This window comes from Pseudophryne corroboree, chromosome 2, assembly GCF_028390025.1.
Source record: "Pseudophryne corroboree isolate aPseCor3 chromosome 2, aPseCor3.hap2, whole genome shotgun sequence".
NCBI classification, from domain to species: domain Eukaryota; kingdom Metazoa; phylum Chordata; class Amphibia; order Anura; family Myobatrachidae; genus Pseudophryne; species Pseudophryne corroboree.
Window position 1 is genome coordinate 687,352,181 of NC_086445.1, and position 22,550 is coordinate 687,374,730.

Here is a 22,550-nt window from a genome sequence, read left to right on the forward strand (position 1 = left end):
ATGTCGCCTCGACACGGCTCCCGTTCACACTAGACAGCTAGCCGGGTTGAACACGTGTTCAACCCGGCTAGCTACCAGGGTAGGATTCCCGGATCACTTGATCCGGGAATTTGCCGGGGGACCCGTTTCCACTTGGGAAAAACACGGGTAAATGCGCGCCCCCGCGCATTTACCCGTGTTTAAAGGAGCTAGTGGAAAAGGGGTATAAGCTGCTTCCAGGAGGAGAAGCAGGAGAAGCATTACCCGCCCCTCCCCCACTCACAGTACCCCGGGCCTCATCCGCCATGTTCATAAATATGAGTGATAGAGTAGGACTTGCAGAAAGATGGGGTCCGTTGATGGGGGCTGCAAGCTTAAATGTTTTGATCAAAATATAAACTAAATCCCCATGCTTTATTATGGCAAGTTAAAAGTCTCTCCGATTTTTAGTTAAACAATGTGGCTACATACCACATGCACGCCAGATTTAGGAGTGGCGATGCTTACACTGTAAATATGTATATTGTTTTAATGTAGTAAATAAACTTCTATAAAAAAATGTAGTAACAATGCTGTGAATGAATTCAAATTGAATCAGTATAATTTGCCGATGGATGGGATGCCGGTGGCCAGAATACCGACAGCGGCATCCCGTCCATCAGAATCCCGACAGACCACTTTAAAGTACCCTAACCCTCCCCTGCCCCCTCCCTAACCTTCCTTGTGGGTGCCTAAACCTAATCCTCTCCGGTGGTGCCTGACCCTAACCCTCCCGGGTAGTGCCTACTCTAACCCTCCCTTCCCCGCTGCATAAACCTAACCCTCCCCACTTAATGCCTAACCTCCCCTTCTATGTGCCTAAACCTAACCCTCCTTCCCTGGTCCCTAACCCTAACCTTCCCGGCCCTGCACCCTTACCCTAACCCCACTTCTCTTGCCTAAACTTAACCCCTCCCCCCACCACCCCCGCTTTATGGACGTTCGGGATTCCAGCTGTCGGTATTGTGACGCTGGTATCCCGATCAGACCCGGTATTTAGACGCCAGGCTTGCTGCGTCCTTCAGGATCCCTGCATCGGTATATCGACTGGAACATAACTGCATTATTCAAATGATACAGTACAGAATTTCTAGTATTACAAGATTATTTGACAGCACTGTTTAGAATTCTAGTTGGAAAGTTATAGCTAGATTTGCCATGTTTAGTTAAATATTTCTCACTAGTCACTACAAAAAAAAACTTACATTTCAGATGCAACTTTTAGTTTTTGTTTGGTTATTTTTGAAAAACTTACCAACATTGTGGATAATGAAGACATAAATTAGGCCAAACAAAATCATTAGTTTAGTCATCATACTGTAGGCCAGAAAGCGAGCTCCAAACTGGTTATATCCTTTTCACTTTAATTAGATCTGCAGCTATATAACGATGAAAAAATTATTAGTCAGTGGAAAGTTGGATATTGTGTTATATCTAACAGACTTAGGGGACAATTTACTAAGAATCACCCTTAATTGCCCCTAATAACTGGAACAAAAAAAACATATTTACTAACACCCATCTCTGATATGGGGGGTCATTCCGAGTTGATCGTAGCTGTGCAAAATTTTGCACAGCTACGATCAACTTTCCTGACATGCAGGGGGACGCCCAGCACGGGGCTAGTCCGCCCCGCATGTCAGTCCGGCCAGGCATGTCAGATGCCTTTGCACTTCAGGAATAACTCCGGCCAGCGCAGCTTAAACGAGCTGGTCGGGAGCTACTCCTCGCTCCCCGGCCCGCAGCGGCTGCGTATGATGTCACGCAGCCACTGTGGCCCGCCCCCCATTCGGTCCAGCCACACCTGCGTTGGCCAGACCGCGCCTGCGAAACGGCGGCCAAACGCCGCCGTTTCACCCCCCTCCCGCCCATCAATCACCTCTGCCTGTCAATCAGGCAGAGTTGATCGCTGTCCTGCCACGGCCGTCGGCCGTCCCACATGCGCAGGCGCACAAAGGCGCATGCGCAGCAGGGACCCGTTCACTCTGCTGCATGAAAACGCAGTGAGCGAATAGGTCTATGCACATAATGACACACCAGACCCCATCGCATTACGAAGTGACAAAATGTCCGAGGCACATGAACCCCCGCCTTGTAGCATTATGTGCATAGACCTCACTTAACCCTATCGCCCCTGTGTATTTTAGCTAGGGGATTCCGACGCTCCTTCAGCACTGCTCCGAAGCCTGAAAAACCTATGTCATCACTCGCTCCATAGCTGAGTGCTGACACAAGGTGGATGTTCATGTGCCTTGGACATTTTGTCACTTTGTGATGCGATGGGGTCTGGGGTATCGTTAAGTGCATAGACCTCGCTTATCCCTATCAACCCTGTGTATATTAGCTAGGGGATTCTGACGCTTCTTCAGCATTGCCCCGTGACCTACAAAATCTGTGCTGTTACTTGCTCCATAGCCGAGGGCCTCCATGGGGCAAGGAGTCACAGGCGGTAGCCATTTCAATTGAGTCTGCCCTGCTACAGAATTGTATGTGTACCATATGGTGCATTGAACCTTAACAGTACAACCGCTCCTGCAGCTTTGCCCTGGTTTATATGAATAACTCACTCCCTGTCTACTGCATGACCTGTGCAGGCTCCCAGGGGGGAAGGGCGATGGGATAGCGGGAGGCGGTGGAAAATACTGTGCTTTTGAAATGCAAGTACTGTATGAGTCCGAGTCTCCAGTATGTTCTTCTAGTGTACTAATTAGCACGAACAGCTTGTAACGTACAGTGGCAAGTTTAATCTTTCTATGTATAATGGAGAGATAAAAGCTCCTCCCTAAGTTCCTAGTAGATACCAAATCGCCATCCTTAGTATCTCTGTACAGTATGTTCTATTAGGGTACTAATTAGCTGTTCGTGCTAATTAGTACCCTAATAGAAAATACTATACAGAGATACTAAGGATGGTGATTTGGCAACCAGGAACTTACGGAGGAGCTTTTATCTCTCTACATTATACATAGAAAGATCAAACCTGCCACTGTACGTTACAAGCTGCTCGTGCTAATTAGTACACTAGTAGAACATACTGTACAGAGATACTAAGGACGGTAATTTGGCATCCAGGAACTTAGGGAGGAGCTTTTATCTCTCTCCATTATACTTAGAAAGATTACAATGGAGAGAGATTAAAGCTCCTCCCTAAATTCGTGGATGCCAAATCATTGTACTTAGTATCTCTGTACAGTATGTTCTACTGTACTAGCTGCGTATGCAGGGGGTCAACCCTAATTCCTATCTCAGCAGTGTGATCTTGTTTTGCGCCCAGTATGCAATTTAATCAGTAGCAGATTCTGCTTTTTAGCAGAATCTGCAACTGATACTGATTAAGGTCCATAGTCCCCATGTCCCTTACACTAATAAATAATATAAGATCTTAGGCTAAACCAAACAGTATTTTATGACAAAATGGCAGAACTTGTAGTCATATTTTACTGTTTAAACCATGAGTATATGCAGAAATGTACATTCTCCTTTTAATGTGGTAGTTTGCAAAGACCCACAACTAGGTAATCATCTTTAAATGCTCTTTAACTCACTTATGTGAATAAAAAAATATTTTGGGGACACATTTGCATTAGTTATGCCAGCAGAGTCATTCACCTATCCTATTCAATATGAAAGACACTTGCAGTATTTAGATAGTCTTTCCCTTTATTTTTAAGCTTGATGGGACTTAAACAAAGAGGCTTTAATAAAACTTTAATCATTAAACTATGTGAAAAATAAACAACATCGATGACCCAAATACCTTTGTGTACTCCCGGAAACATCACCAGGATTAATAAAGAGATTCGATGAATATAAAGAGTTTGCAGAATTTAAGCCAAGAGAACAATGCAAACAGCAAAATGTTTTGCTGTCATTTATTTGTGGGAAATCCCCGACACATTTTATTTCCTTGTACAATGTCCAAGTATAAAAGGTTTGTTCTATTCATTAGTATTCTCAGCTGGGGTGCTACAAAGGTCAGTAACAGATTAAACAATTGGAAAATGTTGTATTATTTTTTTATTTTATTTTAATGTGCAATATTTTCTAATATTTGATTAAAAATACATGGTTATGAAAGTGTATAATACTTTAGTTTTTATGTCACTATAGTATATTGATTACTTAAGCGGCTTGAAGACCCATTTTAACATTATTTTCTCAGGAAACAACTATGAAATTGGTTTACCCAGGCAAAGATTTTAGCCTGGATGACCTCCCCTAATTAGCAATCAGCACTACAGGGCCGTAACTAGGTGTGTGCTGATGGTGCCTTGCCCACAGCGCAAATGCACTGAAGGCGCGCCATCAGCAGTACATCCCCCGTACGGCCGTTGTCGGCAGTCAGTCAGTAGTGAAAGTTCCGCCGCTGGTCTCCCTCCTCTGCAAGCAATGGGAGCGCTGCTGTATTCACAATCAGGCAGCACACACCTTCTGCGTGTCCCGGCGCCGCCATCCCTGAGTACTGCCAGCGCCATCATGAAGTCCCGCCGCCGCTGTCCCTGACTCCCGCTGCCGCCATCTGACAGTAGTTATTAAGTGCACTCTGTGTGAGAGTCCCGCTGGCGGCGCCGGATGTCTCCTCTGTGAAGGAGCGCGGAGTGTAGGCGCAGCTTGCAGGTCCCAGACCGGAGGAGAGTGACTGAGCCGTCCGGATGGTGGATCGTGCTGTCCTCCCCTGGCGAGTAACACACACACGTAAAAAGGAGACACTGTCTGCCGTAATGTGTAAAAAGGGGGACGCTGTCTGCAGTAATGTGTAAAAAGGGGGAAGCTGTCTGCCATAATGTGTAAAAAGGGGGAAGCTGTCTGCCGTAATGTGTAAAAAGGGGGATGCTATCTGCCGTAATGTGTAAAAAGGGGGACGCTATCTGCCGTAATGTGTAAAAAGGGGGACTGTCTGCCGTAATGTGTAAAAGGAGCTCTACCTGGTGTAGTGGCGCTACTGTGCAGCGTAATTTGAATAATGGAGACTACTGTGCACGCCTCTTCCCCATGAAGCCACGCCCCTATATATTTTTGGAGCGCCTTCGGCGCGCACTGCCTCTGTCTTGCATGGGGGTGGGGGTGCTCCAACGCCGTTTCTTGCACACAGCGCTAAAATGCCTAGTTACGGCACTGCAACACTATATTGATGATTGCAAGTTAGGGGAGATTGCCAGTGCATACACACTGAACGATATCTTTCAGTGATGTAATTTTTGTACTGATCACATTTTTTTTAACCAAGGGAGAAACTGAAGAGTCATTGGATGCTCAGGATTTAAATAAAATCACAGGTTTTCGTGCACATTGATGTGTGGATATTAACTTTTGGTAGGTACACATTATACAATATATTATTTTTGCCAATGTTCCAATCCATGACAGTCAGATCATATCACCATTGTATAGTGTGTACACCCAAAACCACCAAATTCTATGTTTGATGAATTGTGTGGTCTCATGGGGGGTAATTCACAGTTGATAGCAGCAGCAAATTTGTTAGCAGTTGGGAAAAAACCATGTGCCTAATTCAGACCTGATCGCTGCTGTGCATTTTCACACAGCAGCCGATCAGGTCTGAACTGCGCATGTGCTGGTGCCGCAGTGCACAGGCACATGCCAGACAGCCGACGGCCGTCTCAGCCCTGCGATCGCCTCTGCCTGATTGACAGGCAGAGGCGGTCGCTGGGAGGGAGGGGGCGGGCCGGCATTGTTTGGCCGCCGTTTTAGGGGCGCGGTCCGGGCAACCCAGGCATGCCCAGGCCGTGCGGTGGTGCGGGCCGCGGCGGCTGTGTGACGCCACACGAAGCCACTGCGACCTGGACAGCGACGAGTAGCTCCCTACCAGCACACAGGAGCTGCGCTGGTAGCGAGCTACTCGTCAAGTACAAAAGCATCGCCGCTGTGTGATGCTTTTGTACTTGTGCGGCGGAGCAGAGCCAGACATGCGGGGCGGACTAGCCCTGTGCTGGACATCCCCCGGCATGTCTGTGTAACTGATCGTAGATGTGCTAAATTTAGCACAGCTACGATCAGGTGTGAATTACGCGGTTTCGGTATGAATGGTTGACCATGTTATGGTCGACAGTCATTAGGTCGACCACTATTGGTGTCGTTTTTTGCGTAAAGTGACTGGGAACCCCAATTAGTGCACTGCGTCCCCTCGCATGGCTCGCTTCGCTCGCCATGCTTCGGGCATGGTGCCTTCGCTTCGCTCGGCCCAGATTACCGTTCCAATCGTAGTCCACGTGGATCGTAAAGTATGGAAAATTCCCCAAAAGAAAAAAAGTAAAAAAAAATCATGTCGACCTTTTCATGTGTCGACCTTTCATGTGTCGACCATTTTCATGTGTCGACCATGTGTCCATGTCGACCATGTCAATGTCGACCAATAGTGGTCGACCTAATGACTGTCGACCATAACATGGTCGACCATGTGAACGGATACCGAATTACGCCCATGGTTTTGCCCAACTGCTAACAAATTTGCTGCTGCTATCAACTCTGAATTAGGCCCCTAGTCCTATCTCGTTGTGCTGCACATTAGATGGGACGATGCCACGGATGATGCATTGTTTTTACATTAAGCAGGTAACAATATATTGTGTTGTCACTAGATTGTTACATTGTGTCTCTGTGTCGCTACATTGCTTAGGTGTCTACCCAGCTTTGGAGCATGGCTTTTAAAAAAAATTTTTTGATTGTGCATTTTTACTTTGGCTTATTTTGGAACAAGAAAGGATGATGATTTTAGTTATGTACTGAGTAGGGAAGGAACATTTAATAACAAATACTTATGGAAATATGCGAGCACAGATGAAATTGTCAGAGAGCTGGTCCTGCTGAATACTCCTTGAAGGCTGTCAGCATAGCCAGATTAAGGAAGGATGCAGGGCATACTGAATATACAACAGAAACAAAAGGCCAGAACCGTAGCTAGACTTTTTGGTGCCCTGTGCCAGAGAGAGAATTTGCACACGCCCCCCCCCCCCCCACCTACTTCCCCCTCCCAATTTTTACAATAGGTACATAAGGCGACATCACGAGATTCATCCCAGAGAAAGCCCATGCCATGATGCCCCTTCCCACACTATATCTATATCTATATCTAAATATATATATATATTTGTATAAAATATTATATATATATATATATCTCACACATTTATAATTTATAGACCACTACAACAAGAAAATGGATTTGGACACAAATCCTCTTTATACCACATTCATGCACTTAACTTGAGAGCCCGTTGTTATTCAGTTACAATACAGTTTATTAAATTACACATTTCAATATACTGCAATGCCCTGGATTCAAACCTATAACCTGTTGAATTCTAATGAACACCAAACTCAATGAGCTATTTGATATTGTTCCTGCATAAAAACTGTGACCACTAAATGAAGCTAGTGGTACTTTGTAAAAAAATAATCAGCATTGCAATTGAGCAGATCTACTGTATGTAGGCCCTCATTCCGAGTTGATCGCACCAAGCAACTTTTTGCTGCTTGTGCGATCAACTAATCTCTGCCTATGGGGGAGTGTATTTTAGCATAGCAGGGCTGCGATCACTTGTGCAGCCCTGCTATGCTAAAAAAGTTTCACTCAAAACAAGACCAGCCCTAGACCTACCCTATGCAACGGATCCAGCGATGATGGGGCAGGCTTTGACGTCACACCTCCGCCCTCCGTTCGCCTGGACATGCCTGCGTTTTACTTACTACTCCCCGTAAATGTCAACAAACGGTAAGTTGGCGCCCCAGAACGCCCTCTTGCTGTCCATCTTCTTGCGGTCGCAGCTGCGACCGCTTTCTTCTCTGTCAGCATCGTTGCCCGGCAACCTTTGTCGCCGGGCAACGACACGCGTGCGCAATGCGCATGCCGCACATGCGCATTCCAGACCCGTTCACACCGCAGCGAAGAACCGCTGCGTGCGAACAGGTCGGAATGACCCCCCGTGGTGTGCAGCCACACAGCCAATCTCTTGCAGCCACACGACATAGATCTGCTCAAATAGCTTCAAATAGTTAGAACTATCTAGCTTAGAATTATCTACTTTTCTATGCAAGGGCAGATAGCTCAATGAATAGAGTGTCTGACTGCAATGCCACAGGCAATGGGTTTTGAATCCCGGGTATGTCAGCATCTTAAAATGTAATAAAGGACATGTAATAAAGGACTGAATAAAAAAGAAATCTCAAGCTGAGTTCATGAATGCTGTATAGGTATTATAAAAGGAAGGGGTCAGGGTAGGAGAAAGTGGCAATCAGAATATGGTGGGCTTCAAAAAGGGGGGAATCTGCAAGTGAAAGTAAATAAGACAGATAATTGACAAGTGCCGCCAACAGCACCCCCTACGCTGCAGCGCTATGTGCGGTGCCCCTTCCGCACTGTTACGCACACCAGTGCTAACAGGAGTATACCGGTGTATGAACAGAGAGGGAAGCGAAGCAAACGAACTCACAGACAGTATAACATAACATACACAGGAGGTGATGGAATAACTAATAAACACAAAGTGAACGGAGAAGCCCAAAGGCTCAGGAATTGGGTGTCTCCCTAGTGTCAGGAATGCTCAGATGGAATAGAGCGGACAATGAAGCGATGTGTAGTGATTTCACATGTGGAGCACCTGAAATGATGTTGCTAAGAGCAACAGAAAAAACCCCAAAGGGTTACCAACGGGTGTGGGAATAAACTCCTTGGTCAGATATAGAAATATAGACACAAGGAGAGTATCCACAATCCTAACCCCCACTTGCAGGGCACAGGTTCAGCTTACTGCCACTAAACTGACACCTGGACGCCCTGCACAGTGAGGGAGGATTAAGCAAGCAGGTCTGAAAGTACAACCGCAAACCTGCTGGGTTCACAGAATAGCAAAAGAACCCCAGCAGGTCAAACAACTGACTCCAGTCTTACTGCTAGGTCCGGATTGGCAGAATGAAGTACCGAATCCCAAGGCCTATTCGCAGTAAGCAACAAGTAAATACAAAGTCACACAGTATTAGCTAACTCTCTGGAACTGACTAACAAACAAAGATTCAGCAGCATTTGCCTAGCCTGAGAGGATGGTTTATATAGCAGGTGCTGTCCACGCCCCACTCAGACCTCACAGACTGTGAGCACAAAACCAGCGCCGGATTCCCTGCCGTGCACAGAGCCTGTAACCACTACACAGTAAAAACCCGGACCGGAGTATCAGCTGCGCTCAGGTTACTTTGCTAACACTTGCCACCCGGTTGCCATGGCGATGTGGCAGCACAGAGCAGGAGATCCTAACAGTACCGCCCCTCTGATGAGGGGTCAAAGAACCCCTACCACCGGGTTTATCGGGGAACTGCGAGAAGAAAGAGCGTATCAGTCTGGGGGCATGAAGATCACAACTGCGCACCCACGACCGCTCCTCCGGGCCATACCCCTTCCAGTGCACCAAAAATGACAGCCGACCCCGAACCATCTTGGAGTCAAGAACCCTTTCAACCACAAACTCCCTCTGACCCCGTATCAGAAGAGGAGAATGTCTTCCACTGGAAGAAGGATACTAACCACCAGTTTTAAAAGGGAACAATTAAATGTTTTATTGATACCCAATGAACGGGGCAGATCTAACAGAAATGCCACTGGATTGATAACCCTGCTGATCTTATAAGGGCCGATGAACCGGGGGCCTAACTTATGAGATGGCTGTCTCAACTTCAAATTCTTGGTGGACAACCATACGAAGTCTCCTAATTTGAAGCTGCAGGGTCTTCTCCGCTTATCAAAAACCCTTTCGGTCACTAATGACACAGACACAAGGGCTTTCTTCACTTTCCTCCAAATACCCCTAAGGACCGAAACAACAGAGGAACCACCAGGCGTGGAATCCAGGGGGTCAAAAGAATTGGCCTTAGGATGATGCCCATACACACAAAGGAAGGGAGAGATCCCTGTAGCAGAGTGAGCCGCGTTGTTATAGGCAAACTCCGCCATGGACAGATGAGCAACCCAGTCAGTATGACACTTGGAGACATAACACCTGAGGAACTGCTCCAAGGACTGGTTCACCCTCTCAGTCTGCCCATTAGACTGTGGATGGTAGCCTGACGACAAGCTCACAGAAATCTGGAGATCAGAACAAAATGCCCTCCAGAATTTGGCCACAAACTGGGATCCACGGTCAGAGACCACATCAAGTGGCAACCCGTGGAGGCGCACAACATGCTGCATAAATAACTCAGACAGGCGTCTAGCCGATGGCAACCCAACCAGTGGAACGAAATGTGCCATCTTCGAAAACCTGTCAACGACAACCCAAATGGCTGTCATCCCCGAGGATTTGGGCAAGTCCACCACAAAATCCATGGAAATGTGGGTCCATGGCTTAGACGGAATAGAGAGTGGATGTAATGGGCCGACAGGAACCCCTCTAGGAGTTTTATTTCGGGCACAAACGTCACATGCCCGAACCCACTGATCCACATCCCTAGCCACCGAGGGCCACCACACTGCCCTAGACAGCAACTCCCGAGTTCTGGCAATACCCGGATGCCCTGCCGACCTCTTGGCATGGAATTCCAGGAACACTCGCTGTCTTAACCTAGGAGGCACAAACAAGAGACCTACCGGAAGGTCTGGAGGAGCCTGCTCCTGTGCTCTAAGGACTAATGACAAGAGGTCCTGGGTAATGCCCACTTTAATACATGATGGGGACACAATGGGCAATGGCTCCTCGATGGTCTCTTGAACTGGAGCAAAACTCTGCGAGAGCGCATCAGCCTTGATGTTTTTTGACGCAGGGCGATATGTTATCAAAAAATTAAAGCGAGCAAAAAACAAAGCCCATCGTGCCTGCCTGGCATTGAGCTGCTTCGCTGACTCTAAATATGCCAGATTCTTATGGTCGGTGAGAATTGAGACCACAAACTTAGCCCCCTCAAGCCAGTGTCTCCACTCCCCGAGTGCATCCTTTATAGCCGACAATTCCCGGTTACCCACATCATAATTCATCTCGGCAGACGAAAATTTACGGGAAAAGTAAGCACAGGGATGAAGGCGATTATCAGACACCCCCATCTGAGAGAGCACTGCCCCAATACCTATCTCAGAGGCATCCACTTCTACCACAAAAGGACGCTCTGGATCTGGGTGTCGCAGCACCTTGGCCGAGACAAATGCCCTTTTGAGACGGGCAAAGGCCGCTTTGGCCTCACAAGACCAGTGAGCAACATCCGCCCCTTTCTTAGTGAGTGCCACCAAGGGGGCCACTATAGACGAAAATCCAGCGATAAACTGTCTATAAAAATTCGCAAAGCCCAGAAAACGCTGAAGCGCCTTCAAACTAGTGGGCTGCACCCAATCCAGGACTGCCTGTACCTTAGAACCCTCCATTTGGAAACCTTCTGAGGAGATAATATACCCTAGAAATGCGATTTGCTGGACTTCAAACTCGCACTTCTCCAGCTTCTCCCCAAGCTGGTTGTCTCTGAGTTTCTGGAGGACTAAGCGTACATGCTTCCGATGTTCCTCCAGGGAATGAGAGAAGATTAGGATGTCATCTAGATAAACAACTAAGAATCTATCCAAATATTCCCTGAGAACATCGTTCATGAATTCCTGGAAGACTGCCGGGGCATTACAGAGCCCAAAAGGCATCACCAAATATTCATAATGCCCTGAGTGGGTATTAAAGGCAGTCTTCCATTCATCCCCCTCTCTTATTCGGATTAGATTGTACGCACCGCGTAGGTCAATCTTAGAAAAAATGGTGGCAGTACGAAGCTGGTCAAACAAAACCGAAATGAGAGGCAGTGGGTACGAGTTTTTAATCGTGATACGGTTCAATTCCCTGAAGTCGATGCAGGGTCGCAACGAACCGTCTTTTTACCCACGAAAAAGAACCCCGACCCAACTGGGGACTGTGAGGGTCTGATAAATCCCTTAGCCAAGTTCTCCTGAATGTATTCTGCCATAGCCTGAGTCTCAGGACGTGACAGGGAGTACAACCTGCTCTTGGGAAGCTTAGCATCCGGCAACAAATCAATGGCACAGTCATAGGGGCGATGGGGAGGTAGTACCTCCGCAACTTTTTTGGAGAACACATCCGCAAAATCTGCATAACATCCTGGCAATCCTGGCAAACTTAGCTGCGAGAGCCTGACTGGAAGGCTCAAGCAACTCCTGAAACAATCACTACCCCAACTAAGAATCTCCCCAGAGACCCAGTCAAATTGAGGGTTATGGGCCCTTAACCAGGGTAACCCCAAAACCAATGGGGCAAAAGAACAGACAGTCACATAAAAAGACAATTTTTCAGAGTGTGTGGCTCCAATAAACAAAGGAATTTGGCTGGTGCAGGAGGTAATTTTACCCTGGGACAATGGTTCCCCGTTTAACCCACAGATCTCAATCTCTGATGCCAAAGGTACTGAGGGAACAGAGTGTTCCAGGGCGAATTGACGGTCTATGAAAACCCCATCGGCCCCACTGTCCACAAAGGCCTCAGTCTTGACAGTTTGACCGAGGATCTCCAAAGTCACCGGAATGATAAAAGTCTTTTTGGGAAATTCTGACTTCTGGCCTGACAGGATATTTCCCATCACCCTCAGGCCCTGAAGTTTTCCAATTTTTCTGGGCATGATACTACAACATGACCTTTATTCCCACAGTACAAACACAAACCCTGATGTCTCCTCCGCGTCTTCTCACACGAGGAGAGGCGGGTAGCCCCAATCTGCATAGGCTCCTCGGAATATTCCTCAGAGTCTGAGGTTCCCTTGGGAAAAAAGGAAACTGCGGTCTCCCTTTCAAGCCTACGCTCTCTCAGCCGTCTATCCACCCGGGTGGATATCTGCATGAGCTGATCTAAGCTATCAGGCGAGGGATATTGTACCAGTTGGTCCTTTATCTGGTCAGAAAGGCCCCTTCGGTACTGGTTTCTCAGGGCTGGGTCATTCCACTGGGTATCATGAGCCAACCTCCGAAACTCCGTACTATAAACCTCAGCTGGCCATCGCCCTTGCTTAAGAACCGTAATCTGAGCCTCGGCTGAAGCCATCTTGTCAGGGTCATCATACAAAATGCCCAGTGCCGTAAAAAAAGCATCAACACTTTTAAGCGACGGACAGTCAGGCTGTAACCCATATGCCCAGACCTGTGGGTCTCCTTGTAGCAAGGAAATCACCATGCCCACCCGCTGAATCTCCGACCCAGAAGACTGGGGCCTAAGCCTGAAATATAGCTTACAGCTCTCCTTGAAACAAAAGAACTGCGTGCGATCTCCAGAAAAACGATCCGGGAGATTTACTTTCGGCTCCTTAACCCCTGTACTTGCCGCTGCTGCTGCGGGAGCTCCGCTAGCGGCCTGCGGGGTGTTCATTTTAATGGACATCTCATTAAATTGTCGAGTCAGGACCTGCACCTGATCGACCACCTGTTGCAAAGTATTTTGAGGGGTATGCTCCATATTCCCACAAAATTTCAACAGGAGTAGGGCTCCTGAATATGTTACGCACACCAGTGCTAACAGGAGTATACCGGTGTATCAACAGAGAGGGAAGCGAAGCAAACGAACTCACAGACAGTATAACATAACATACACAGGAGGTGATGGAATAACTAATAAACACAAAGTGAACGGAGAAGCCCAAAGGCTCAGGAATTGGGTGTCTCCCTAGTGTCAGGAATGCTCAGATGGAATAGAGCGGACAATGAAGCGATGTGTAGTGATTTCACATGTGGAGCACCTGAAATGATGTTGCTAAGAGCAACAGAAAAAACCCCAAAGGGTTACCAACGGGTGTGGGAATAAACTCCTTGGTCAGAGATAGAAATATAGACACAAGGAGAGTATCCACAATCCTAACCCCCACTTGCAGGGCACAGGTTCAGCTTACTGCCACTAAACTGACACCTGGATGCCCTGCACAGTGAGGGAGGATTAAGCAAGCAGGTCTGAAAGTACAGCCGCAAACCTGCTGGGTTCACAGAATAGCAAAAGAACCCCAGCAGGTCAAACAACTGACTCCAGTCTTACTGCTAGGTCCGGATTGGCAGAATGAAGTACCGAATCCCAAGGCCTATTCGCAGTAAGCAACAAGTAAATACAAAGTCACACAGTACTAGCTAACTCTCTAGAACTGACTAACAAACAAAGATTCAGCAGCATTTGCCTAGCCTGAGAGGATGGTTTATATAGCAGGTGCTGTCCACGCCCCACTCAGACCTCACAGACTGTGAGCACAAAACCAGCGCCGGATTCCCTGCCGTGCACAGAGCCTGTAACCACTACACAGTAAAAACCCGGAGGACCGGAGTATCAGCTGCGCTCAGGTTACTTCGCTAACACTTGCCTCCCGGTTGCCATGGCGACGTGGCAGCACAGAGCAGGAGATCCTAACACGCACACACCTAGTTACGGCCCTGCAAAAGGCTATACACAGACAATGTCATGGCCATTGGTAGTTTGTTTTATGAGTTGCCAGTAATGTTGTACATTTGCAAAAGTAGTTTTACACCGATTATTATAGAAGCTGCAGTATGTTACGTAGTGAGAGAATTCCTGGTCATGGTGTATCTGTGTGAAGTTTGCTTGTTTCCTATATGTGCTACTGTTTTCTGCACCACTCCAAAACATACTAGTAACCTATTTTGATTCCAACTGAATTAACCCTAGAGTGTGTGCACTTTTACAGTACAGTATGTTCTGAATGACATTAAGGTCGGGATGTAATGGGAGATGAGTTTGCATCCGGGAAATGACACACAAACTCGGATATTGTAAAGTGCGACTTTTTCCTGGAACTTGGGCAGTGTAATGGCGTGCATCTTTTGAGTTCCAAATGTAAATCGGATCCGACTTTTCGCAGGATTATTTAGATCAGGAAGCGTCCGACTTTTGCAGACCAACCAGAATGCATCTATTAGTATAATAGTTGCACAGTATGATAGAAAGTCACCCATTGTTACCCAAAAGTCCCATGATTGAAGCAACATACCCTATCTAAATACAAGTCGCACAAGCAGATCCCGCAGCTTACAATGATATGTGACATGGCAATATTCTGTGTGTAATAGCGGCTGTATCAGCATACCAAATTATGTTTCAGTGTTTGGCTGGTAAACACTAGCATAACATTTCATATGCAGATACAGCCACAATTACACACAGAATATAGGCATGCCACATATCAGTGATGTGCGGTGAGGTGAATTGCTGGGGAAGCACACATGGGGATGGGTCTGAATGCTGGGAGCCTGTCTCACCCCCTACTCAGTGTATCTCTTACCTCACTATACTAAGCTACAGTACCATACCTTCTAACATTGAGGCATGTCCAGGCTGGCACAGCGAAAAAGGGGCATGGCCTCAATGAAAGAGGTGTGGCTTAGCGGCGATGATACATCTGCAAGCCACGCCTCCCAGATGAATCACTTAGGAGGCATGGGCAGCGCTCTGTGAGCTGCTGGACATGCCCCCAGCTACTCTGTCTCCCATGAATAGCCGCTGCGAGCATGCACACAGCGTCTATTTACCACTGCTCTGCTCTGCACTAAGCAGAGTAGTGAGTCACAGAAAAGCCTCCCAACTGCTGCTCCCAACCGCGGGATACTGCAGCCCGGGGGTGGGATAGCGAGACAGTCCCAAAAAACTGTGACTGTCCCGCGAAAATTGGGACAGTTGGGAGGCATGCAGTACAGTGTCCATAGAGTCTCCTACCTGTATCCCTGTGTCTTCTCTTGCGGCTGCTGACTGAGGGCCTTATTCAGTTTAATTTGGACCACAAAATGGCCAATTATGCGCATGTGCTGCAAACACATTGCATGTGCGTGACCCGCAATCTTTGTTTCTTCTGCAATTGCATCTTGCCGGAATGTGATAACAAGCTGATTGACAGGCGGCGGGCGTTCGTGGGCATACACAAGGTATTTGCGGGGAGTGGGTGTTTTTGGGGAGTGCATCTGACGTCAGCTGTGATTTATAAGAAAATTATACATTAAACATGGCGCCAGTGCAACTTAAGTCTCATTCATTCTGAGTAGCCCTGGATCATCCACAACCGTTGATGTTGCTCGATTTGCAATGTATTTGCAATTCTGCAACTGCATTCGCAGAATTGCAAACGCATTGGAGGGCGGCTTGATCTGTACTGGGCGGGCTTTACACATGCTGGGTGACTCTTGCTGTGCGATTCTTTGCAGTTGCAGTTCTGCTACAATACATAACTGCAAATGACGCTGAATGAGGTTCTGAGCTCCGACTACAGTGCACTTCCTGTTCATCAGCGCACAAAGCCTGCCCCCACACTCAGAGGCATGCCACTATTAGCTCCTTTTCTGTGCAGCTTTACTGCCTATGGTGTGGCCCCGCCCCCAACTCTGCAAAGCAGTGTCTCACTGTAGAACCGAGGCAGAGCTGTTGCTGCCTCATCTCTTGTCTCTCTGCAGCTACAGGGATCTCCACAAAGCTGGTGAGTGTTAGCTATATACAGGATTACAATAAACAAAGAAGATGTTTATGTTATAAATATTAGTCTAATTGTTCTTATATAAAACCTAAGGAATTTGACTCCCCTGCCTACCCTGACTGCACGTCTCTGCCACGGGTGGTATTCAGTATGCCGGCTGTTGGGATCCCGGCGCTCAGTATACCGGCACCAGAATCCTGACACCTGGCATACCGACAACTATTCTCCCTCTTGAGGGTCCACGACCCCCCTGGAGGGAGAATAAATAGAGTGGCGCGCGTAGCGTGTCACCGTGCCCACAGGTTGGTGAGCGCAGCGAGTCTGCAAGGGGCTCATTTGCGCTCACCCAGCTGTCGGTATGCCGGCGGTCGGGATTCCGGTATGCTGCCCGCCGGCATACCATACTACAACCCTCTGCCACATATTTTAATCAGCAAAAGCTCTTTGTGCATCCTATTAGTATTGTTTTGCGTCTAAGATGTATTAGGACACAAAGTGCAAAAATGACATGTACAGTACATGGTCTATTTTGAGAGATCAAAGTATTTTTTGTTTTGTTTTTAAGGTTAGAAACAATTTAGAAAATGTTTATTTGTTGTAAATGTGCTGTAATTGTGTACTTGTTGTAACTGATTTTCAACATTGACAAATACAGCTCACCCAAAAAAACACATCCATGTATGTTCGATTTTGTAGAGCTGTTTTGTGTGGGATTTACAAACACGGACTCCATTACATCGGCCAAGAAGTTGCATGTCTAACATGAGGAAAACATCTGGATCTGACTTTTTACCAGGCGCTTATGTTCAGCGTAGAAAACATCCAACTTTTCATTAAGTCGGACACTATTACATTGGCCGAGTTTTAAAAATGTCCGACTTTTGTGGAAAAATCAGACATTTTACAAACTCGGCCCCCATTACATCCGGCCCGTATTCTTCATACAGTGCTGCATAATTTGGTGGTGCTGTATAAATAAATAATAATAGTACAGTATAACTTTTTTCTGAAATAGTTTTTTAAGATCTAAGAAATCTGTTTTTACTGTTAAAATTCCTAATATAAAAGCATTGGAAATCTCAATATAATTGTGCTGAAATTCAGTTTAAAAACAATATATATGTTGCTGTAATTAGAATATTGCCTTAAAGAAATATGAAAAAAAAAAAGCAAACAAAAAACTTTGGGAAATAACAGGCTGCAACCAGCAGCACATCGCTGACTGACTGTGACAAGTGGTGTACACTACTGTACAGTATGTGCAGTATGCTACACTGGCCACGGAGAGTTCATTAGGAAAGATACATAGTTGCCTTCCCTCGGACTTGTGGGAGAGTCCCATTTGAAGCTCTTATTTCCTGCTGCCCTGCATCATAAATCAAATCTCCTGATTCTTTGGATTCTTCACTGCAGTCACTAGCATGGCTTGTCAGCAAAACCTTGAATGGGGTGGTATTCAGTATGCCGGCTGTTGGGATCCCGGCGCTCAGTATACCGGCACCGGAATCCCGACACCCGGCATAACAACATCTATTCTCCTCTTGAGGGAGAATAAATAGAGTGCACCACCGTGCCCGCAGCGTGGCATGCGCAGAGAGCCTGCAAGGGGTTCATTTGAGCTCGTCCAGCTGCCGGCATGCCGTCGGTCAGGATCCCGGTGCCGGGATCCTGGCTGCCGGCATAACATACTACACCCCCTTGTAGTACCCCTGGCAGAAGAGCATACAGCTTGCCATACGGGTATTAGACTCAGGGTCAACAGTGTCTAGGTCGACACCCATTAGGTAGACACCTATAGGTCGACAGTGGCTAGGTCGACACTAGAAATAGGTCGACATTGCCATTAGGTTGATATGGACAAGGTCGACATGAAAAAAGGTGGACATGAGTTTTTCATGTTTTTTGGTGTCGTTTTCTTCGTAAAGTGACCAGGAACCCCAATTAGTGCACCGTGTCCTCTCTTCGGGCAAGGTGCCTTGCTCCGCTTGGCACAGGTTACCGTTCCCAATCGTAGTCCACATGGATCGTAAAGTATGAAAAGGTTCAAAAAAAGAAAAAATATGTGAAAAACTCATACCTTTTTGCATGTCGACCTTGTTCATGTCGCCCTAGAGGTCGTGTAGAGCTATTTCTAGTGTCGACCTAGTCACTATTCAATCAAAGGGTGATGACATAATGGGTGTCGACCTAATGGGTGTCGACCCAGAGTCTGGATACCTTGCCATACACCTAATCCCTGTGATCTGTGTTGTCTTATCTCGGCGATTGCTGCTGCTGCTAGTGTGTGTGGGCTGTGGAATATTTTATTAGTAATATTTAGTTAAACATTCAAAATGGACAATGCAAAAAAGATTTCTGCAGCAGGCTACATTGGTTTCCACAGGGAAACATCAGGATGTAGAGTGTATCTTGATCCAGAGGCACCAACAGGCTAAAGCTTTAGACTGTCCTAGGATGCATTGGGACCTCCTCTATAACCCCGCCTCCAGGCACTGTGAGCTCAGTTTCAGTTAGTGGCTGCAGCAGCAGGTCACTTAACAGGTGGGCTGCACTGGGCAGCCCTGAAAAAGCATTTTCTGACAAAATTTCTTCAAAACTGGGCTATCAGTGCTGCATGTCATGGTGACACTTCAGCGCTGCAGCTCCATCACCTCTCAAGCAGCGTCGCATACTCCCGCTGGCTCAGTTGCCAGGTACCTGTGGTGGAGACGCTCCGGCATTAGGCACATGGTCGCAGTCGCTCTCCTGGTTCACTAAGGGGAGGGGATACGGTCATTAGGTCGACCACACTTAAGGTGCATACACACTTTTTGCCCAGCATGTATGCATAGGCGTGTATTCATGCCCAAATGATGAGCAGTGAGCCCTGATGCGCACTCCCGCTTCATCGCTGGCGGCCGCCGTTCATCTTCTGGTATTACCAGTAGATGAACGGCGGGGTGAGCAGCTTTCCATAGCGTCCTGCTATGGAAAGCTGCTCACCCCTGCTGACATCGCTGGGCTGAAAAGCGCTCAGTGCATACACACTGATCGCTTTTCCCTGCTGCACAGCGATGTCGTTAGGGCATACACACTGGGCGGCTCTGAGCTGAAAGCAGCTCAAAACACCAAAAGTGAGCTGCCTTCAGCTCAAAATTGCCCAATTTGTATGGGCCTTTAGGTCGACGGTCATTAGGTCGACCACTATTGTCGACATGCATTAGGTTGACATGGTCACTAGGTCGACATGGGAAAAGGTCGACATGCATTTTTTCGATTTTTTTTTTTTATTATTATTTTTTTTAACTTTTTCATACTTTACGATCTACAAGGACTACGATTGGGAATAGTAACCTGTGCCGAGCACCACAGTAGCAGTGCGAGGCACCTTGCCCAAAGCATGACGAGTTAAACGAGCCATGCGAGGGGACACGGTGAACTACTTGGGGTTCCCCGTCACTTTACGAAGAAAACGACACAAAAAAAAGTAAAAAAAACTCATGTCGACCTTTTTACATGTTGACCTTGTTCATGTCGACCTAATGACCATGTTGTCCTAGTGACCATGTTGACCTAATGCTTGTCGACCAACAGTGGCGACCTAATGACTGTCGACCTAAGTGTGGTCGACCTAATGACCCATACCCACGGGGAAGAGGTAAGAGGTTCCCCCAGGTGGGACCCGCCATTAAATCGCATTCCGTCCGAGACCTAAGGAGCTGGTGTGGACACTGTCACTGAGCAGGGACCCACTAGACCACCGAGGCGTATTGAGTACAGGTCGGGTGTACTAAACCCCCATTTAATAAGGCTCACAGTACTCGGGGTGGAAGTCCACCATAGGGGAGTCGGCGCTTGACCTGTACCCCTCCCCAGGCCCAGGGCACCATCTACTGCAGATTTTTCCAACATGGAGCTGCCTCACACTCTCCCTCACTCCCTGACTGAGACGCTGGGTGCCATCTTATAAACATAGTTGCGGCTAGTCTCTGAAACTGCAGGGCAAGGTCTCCCTTGTAACGGTGCCTGTATACAGGGCTGTGACTTTACAAGCACTTGAGTATTCTACATGTCTTTATACAGACAGCGTTAGTTAAGAAAGAGTGTACCTATTACAGGATATATTGTACAAGTATTCTGAATTATACCTCTGGTCAGGGGCAGAACTCTGGGAGGCAGCGGAGTCGGCAGCCGCCGGGCTCCTGAACTCAAGGGGGCAGATCTCCTCCATTGGCTGCCTGACCCTGAAGATCGTTCGCTGCGAGGAGCTTTCGTGTCAGTGAGAGCTGGCTGTGGCTACAGCTAGGGGGAGCTCCAGAACGCAGCTCCTGCCAGGCCCTTCCAGATGAGCTGGCCGAGTGAAGCTCTCTGTTCTTCCATTGGGCTGATAGCAGCAGGTAGGCACTGGCAGCACTTGCCTCAAGCTACACTGTGGGGGTGTGTGTAGTTGGAAAGGGGAAGGGTGCTGGGGGGTCTTTAATAAATGTTGTCAGCACTGTGTTTTATGTGTGCATGTTTAAGTGAGGGAGGTGTGTATGTGCGTGTGTGTGCGTGTGTGTGTAAGTGAAGGAAGCATGTGTTTGTTTTTGTGTGTGTGTTTAAGTGAAAGGCGTGTGTGCGTGTAAGGGAGACGTGTGTGTGTGTGTGTGTGTGTGTGTGTGTGTGTGTGTGTGTGTGTGAGAGAGAGGCATATGTGTGTTTAAGTGAAAGAGGCATTTGTGTGTATGTGTGTGTGTATGTAAGTGAAAGAGGCATGTTTGGTTGTTTAAGTGAAGGAAGCATGAGTAAGTGAGTGGCGTTTGTGTAAGTGAGAGGCGTGTGTGTAAGTGAGAGGCGTGTGTGTAAGTGAGCAGTGTGTGTGTTTAAGCTAAGGAGGCGTGTGTAAGTAAGAGGCGTGAGTGTAAGTGAGAGGCATGTGTGTTTAAGTGAAAGTGGCGTTTGTGTGTGTATTTAAGTGAAAGAGGCATTTGTGTTTTTTTATATATATACTGTATTTCGGCACACCACTGCGCCAAAGCATCTACATTGTGACACGCTAGTGGGTGAGGGAGTACTGTAGGTGTGCTATAAAGGTATGCTGGTGTCTATTTTATTGTGATGACTGACTTGGAGTGCATCCACTTTGTATGTGTATCTATATTACTATTGGGAAAGGCATCTGAGCACACTACTACTGTTCAATATGAGTGCCGGATAGCTACATATGAAGGGGGTGTGTGTATACAGTATGTAGGGGGGGCACCAATATTTATCATGCCTCCGGGTGACTGGGGCGAACTTACGCCACTGCCTCCGGTCTAGGACCGTACTGCACTGGCGTTTCTATAATGGGTGCAGTGTGTGCGGTGCACACGGGCCCCTGAGTCCAGAGGGGGCCCCCACCGCACACGATGCACCCATTTTTAAAAATTCTCACACCTCCGGAGTCCAGCACCAAAATCCGCAGCGGTGTTAAAACACTGTGAAAATGGCTCAGCGTCCATTTTCACGGAGTTCTGCGCATGCGCAGTAGAGAAATCTCAGGGAAAATGGCCGCTGCTCCATTTTCCCAGAGATCTGTGCATGCGCAGTAGAGTCATTGCCCTCTAGTGCTCAGACTCTCAGTGCTGCTGGCAGAGAGGAGGGGGCTCGAACAGAGGAGGCTGAACACGGGCCTCCTCCTCTCTTAAAACGCACCTACCGTGCTGTGTTATCTCCTATATAATTGCACTGATCTGTCACTCTGTGACTGTGTGGCTAACGCTGAGAGGAGTCACAACGCCCAGCGTGAGTCACAGAGTCAGTGGCTGGATGCAGGGCATGATGTGACAGGCGGCCATCGGGAGCACGCACTGTACGCTCTCCCCGCCCCAGGGAAATGATGCGTGGACGGTGCCTTCCCCGGACCCACCCATATCACTTACCTACCCGCTGCATGGAGGCAGCCCGTCCCCAGCGCACAGCCCGCACCGGCCCTGCAGCCACCACCACCACCACCTCCTCCTCATTCCTCCGCACCTCATGCCCGGCGGCCTCGGGCCCACTGCTGCTGGCCTCGCCAAATCTCCCCGGGTAACTCTCACGAGGTCTGGGGTCGGCACTTGGGTCTACTTAAAGGGGACATGCAGCAGCTGCAGCCC

The 22,550-nt window shown here is 47.7% G+C and overlaps 1 protein-coding gene across 5 annotated transcripts in view; it reads right to left on the bottom strand.

Annotated features, from left to right (window-relative positions):
* The window catches only part of LOC135044096 (polymeric immunoglobulin receptor-like), a 206,519-nt gene that overhangs the window by 118,574 nt on the left and 65,395 nt on the right, over positions 1–22,550 (bottom strand). For all 5 annotated transcript variants that reach the window (XM_063955179.1, XM_063955177.1, XM_063955180.1 and 2 more), the window contains one exon: positions 1,274–1,397. In XM_063955179.1, coding sequence (XP_063811249.1) covers positions 1,274–1,334 — 61 coding nt within the window. In that variant the 5' untranslated portion in view covers positions 1,335–1,397. The remainder of the gene's footprint in view (positions 1–1,273; positions 1,398–22,550) is intronic.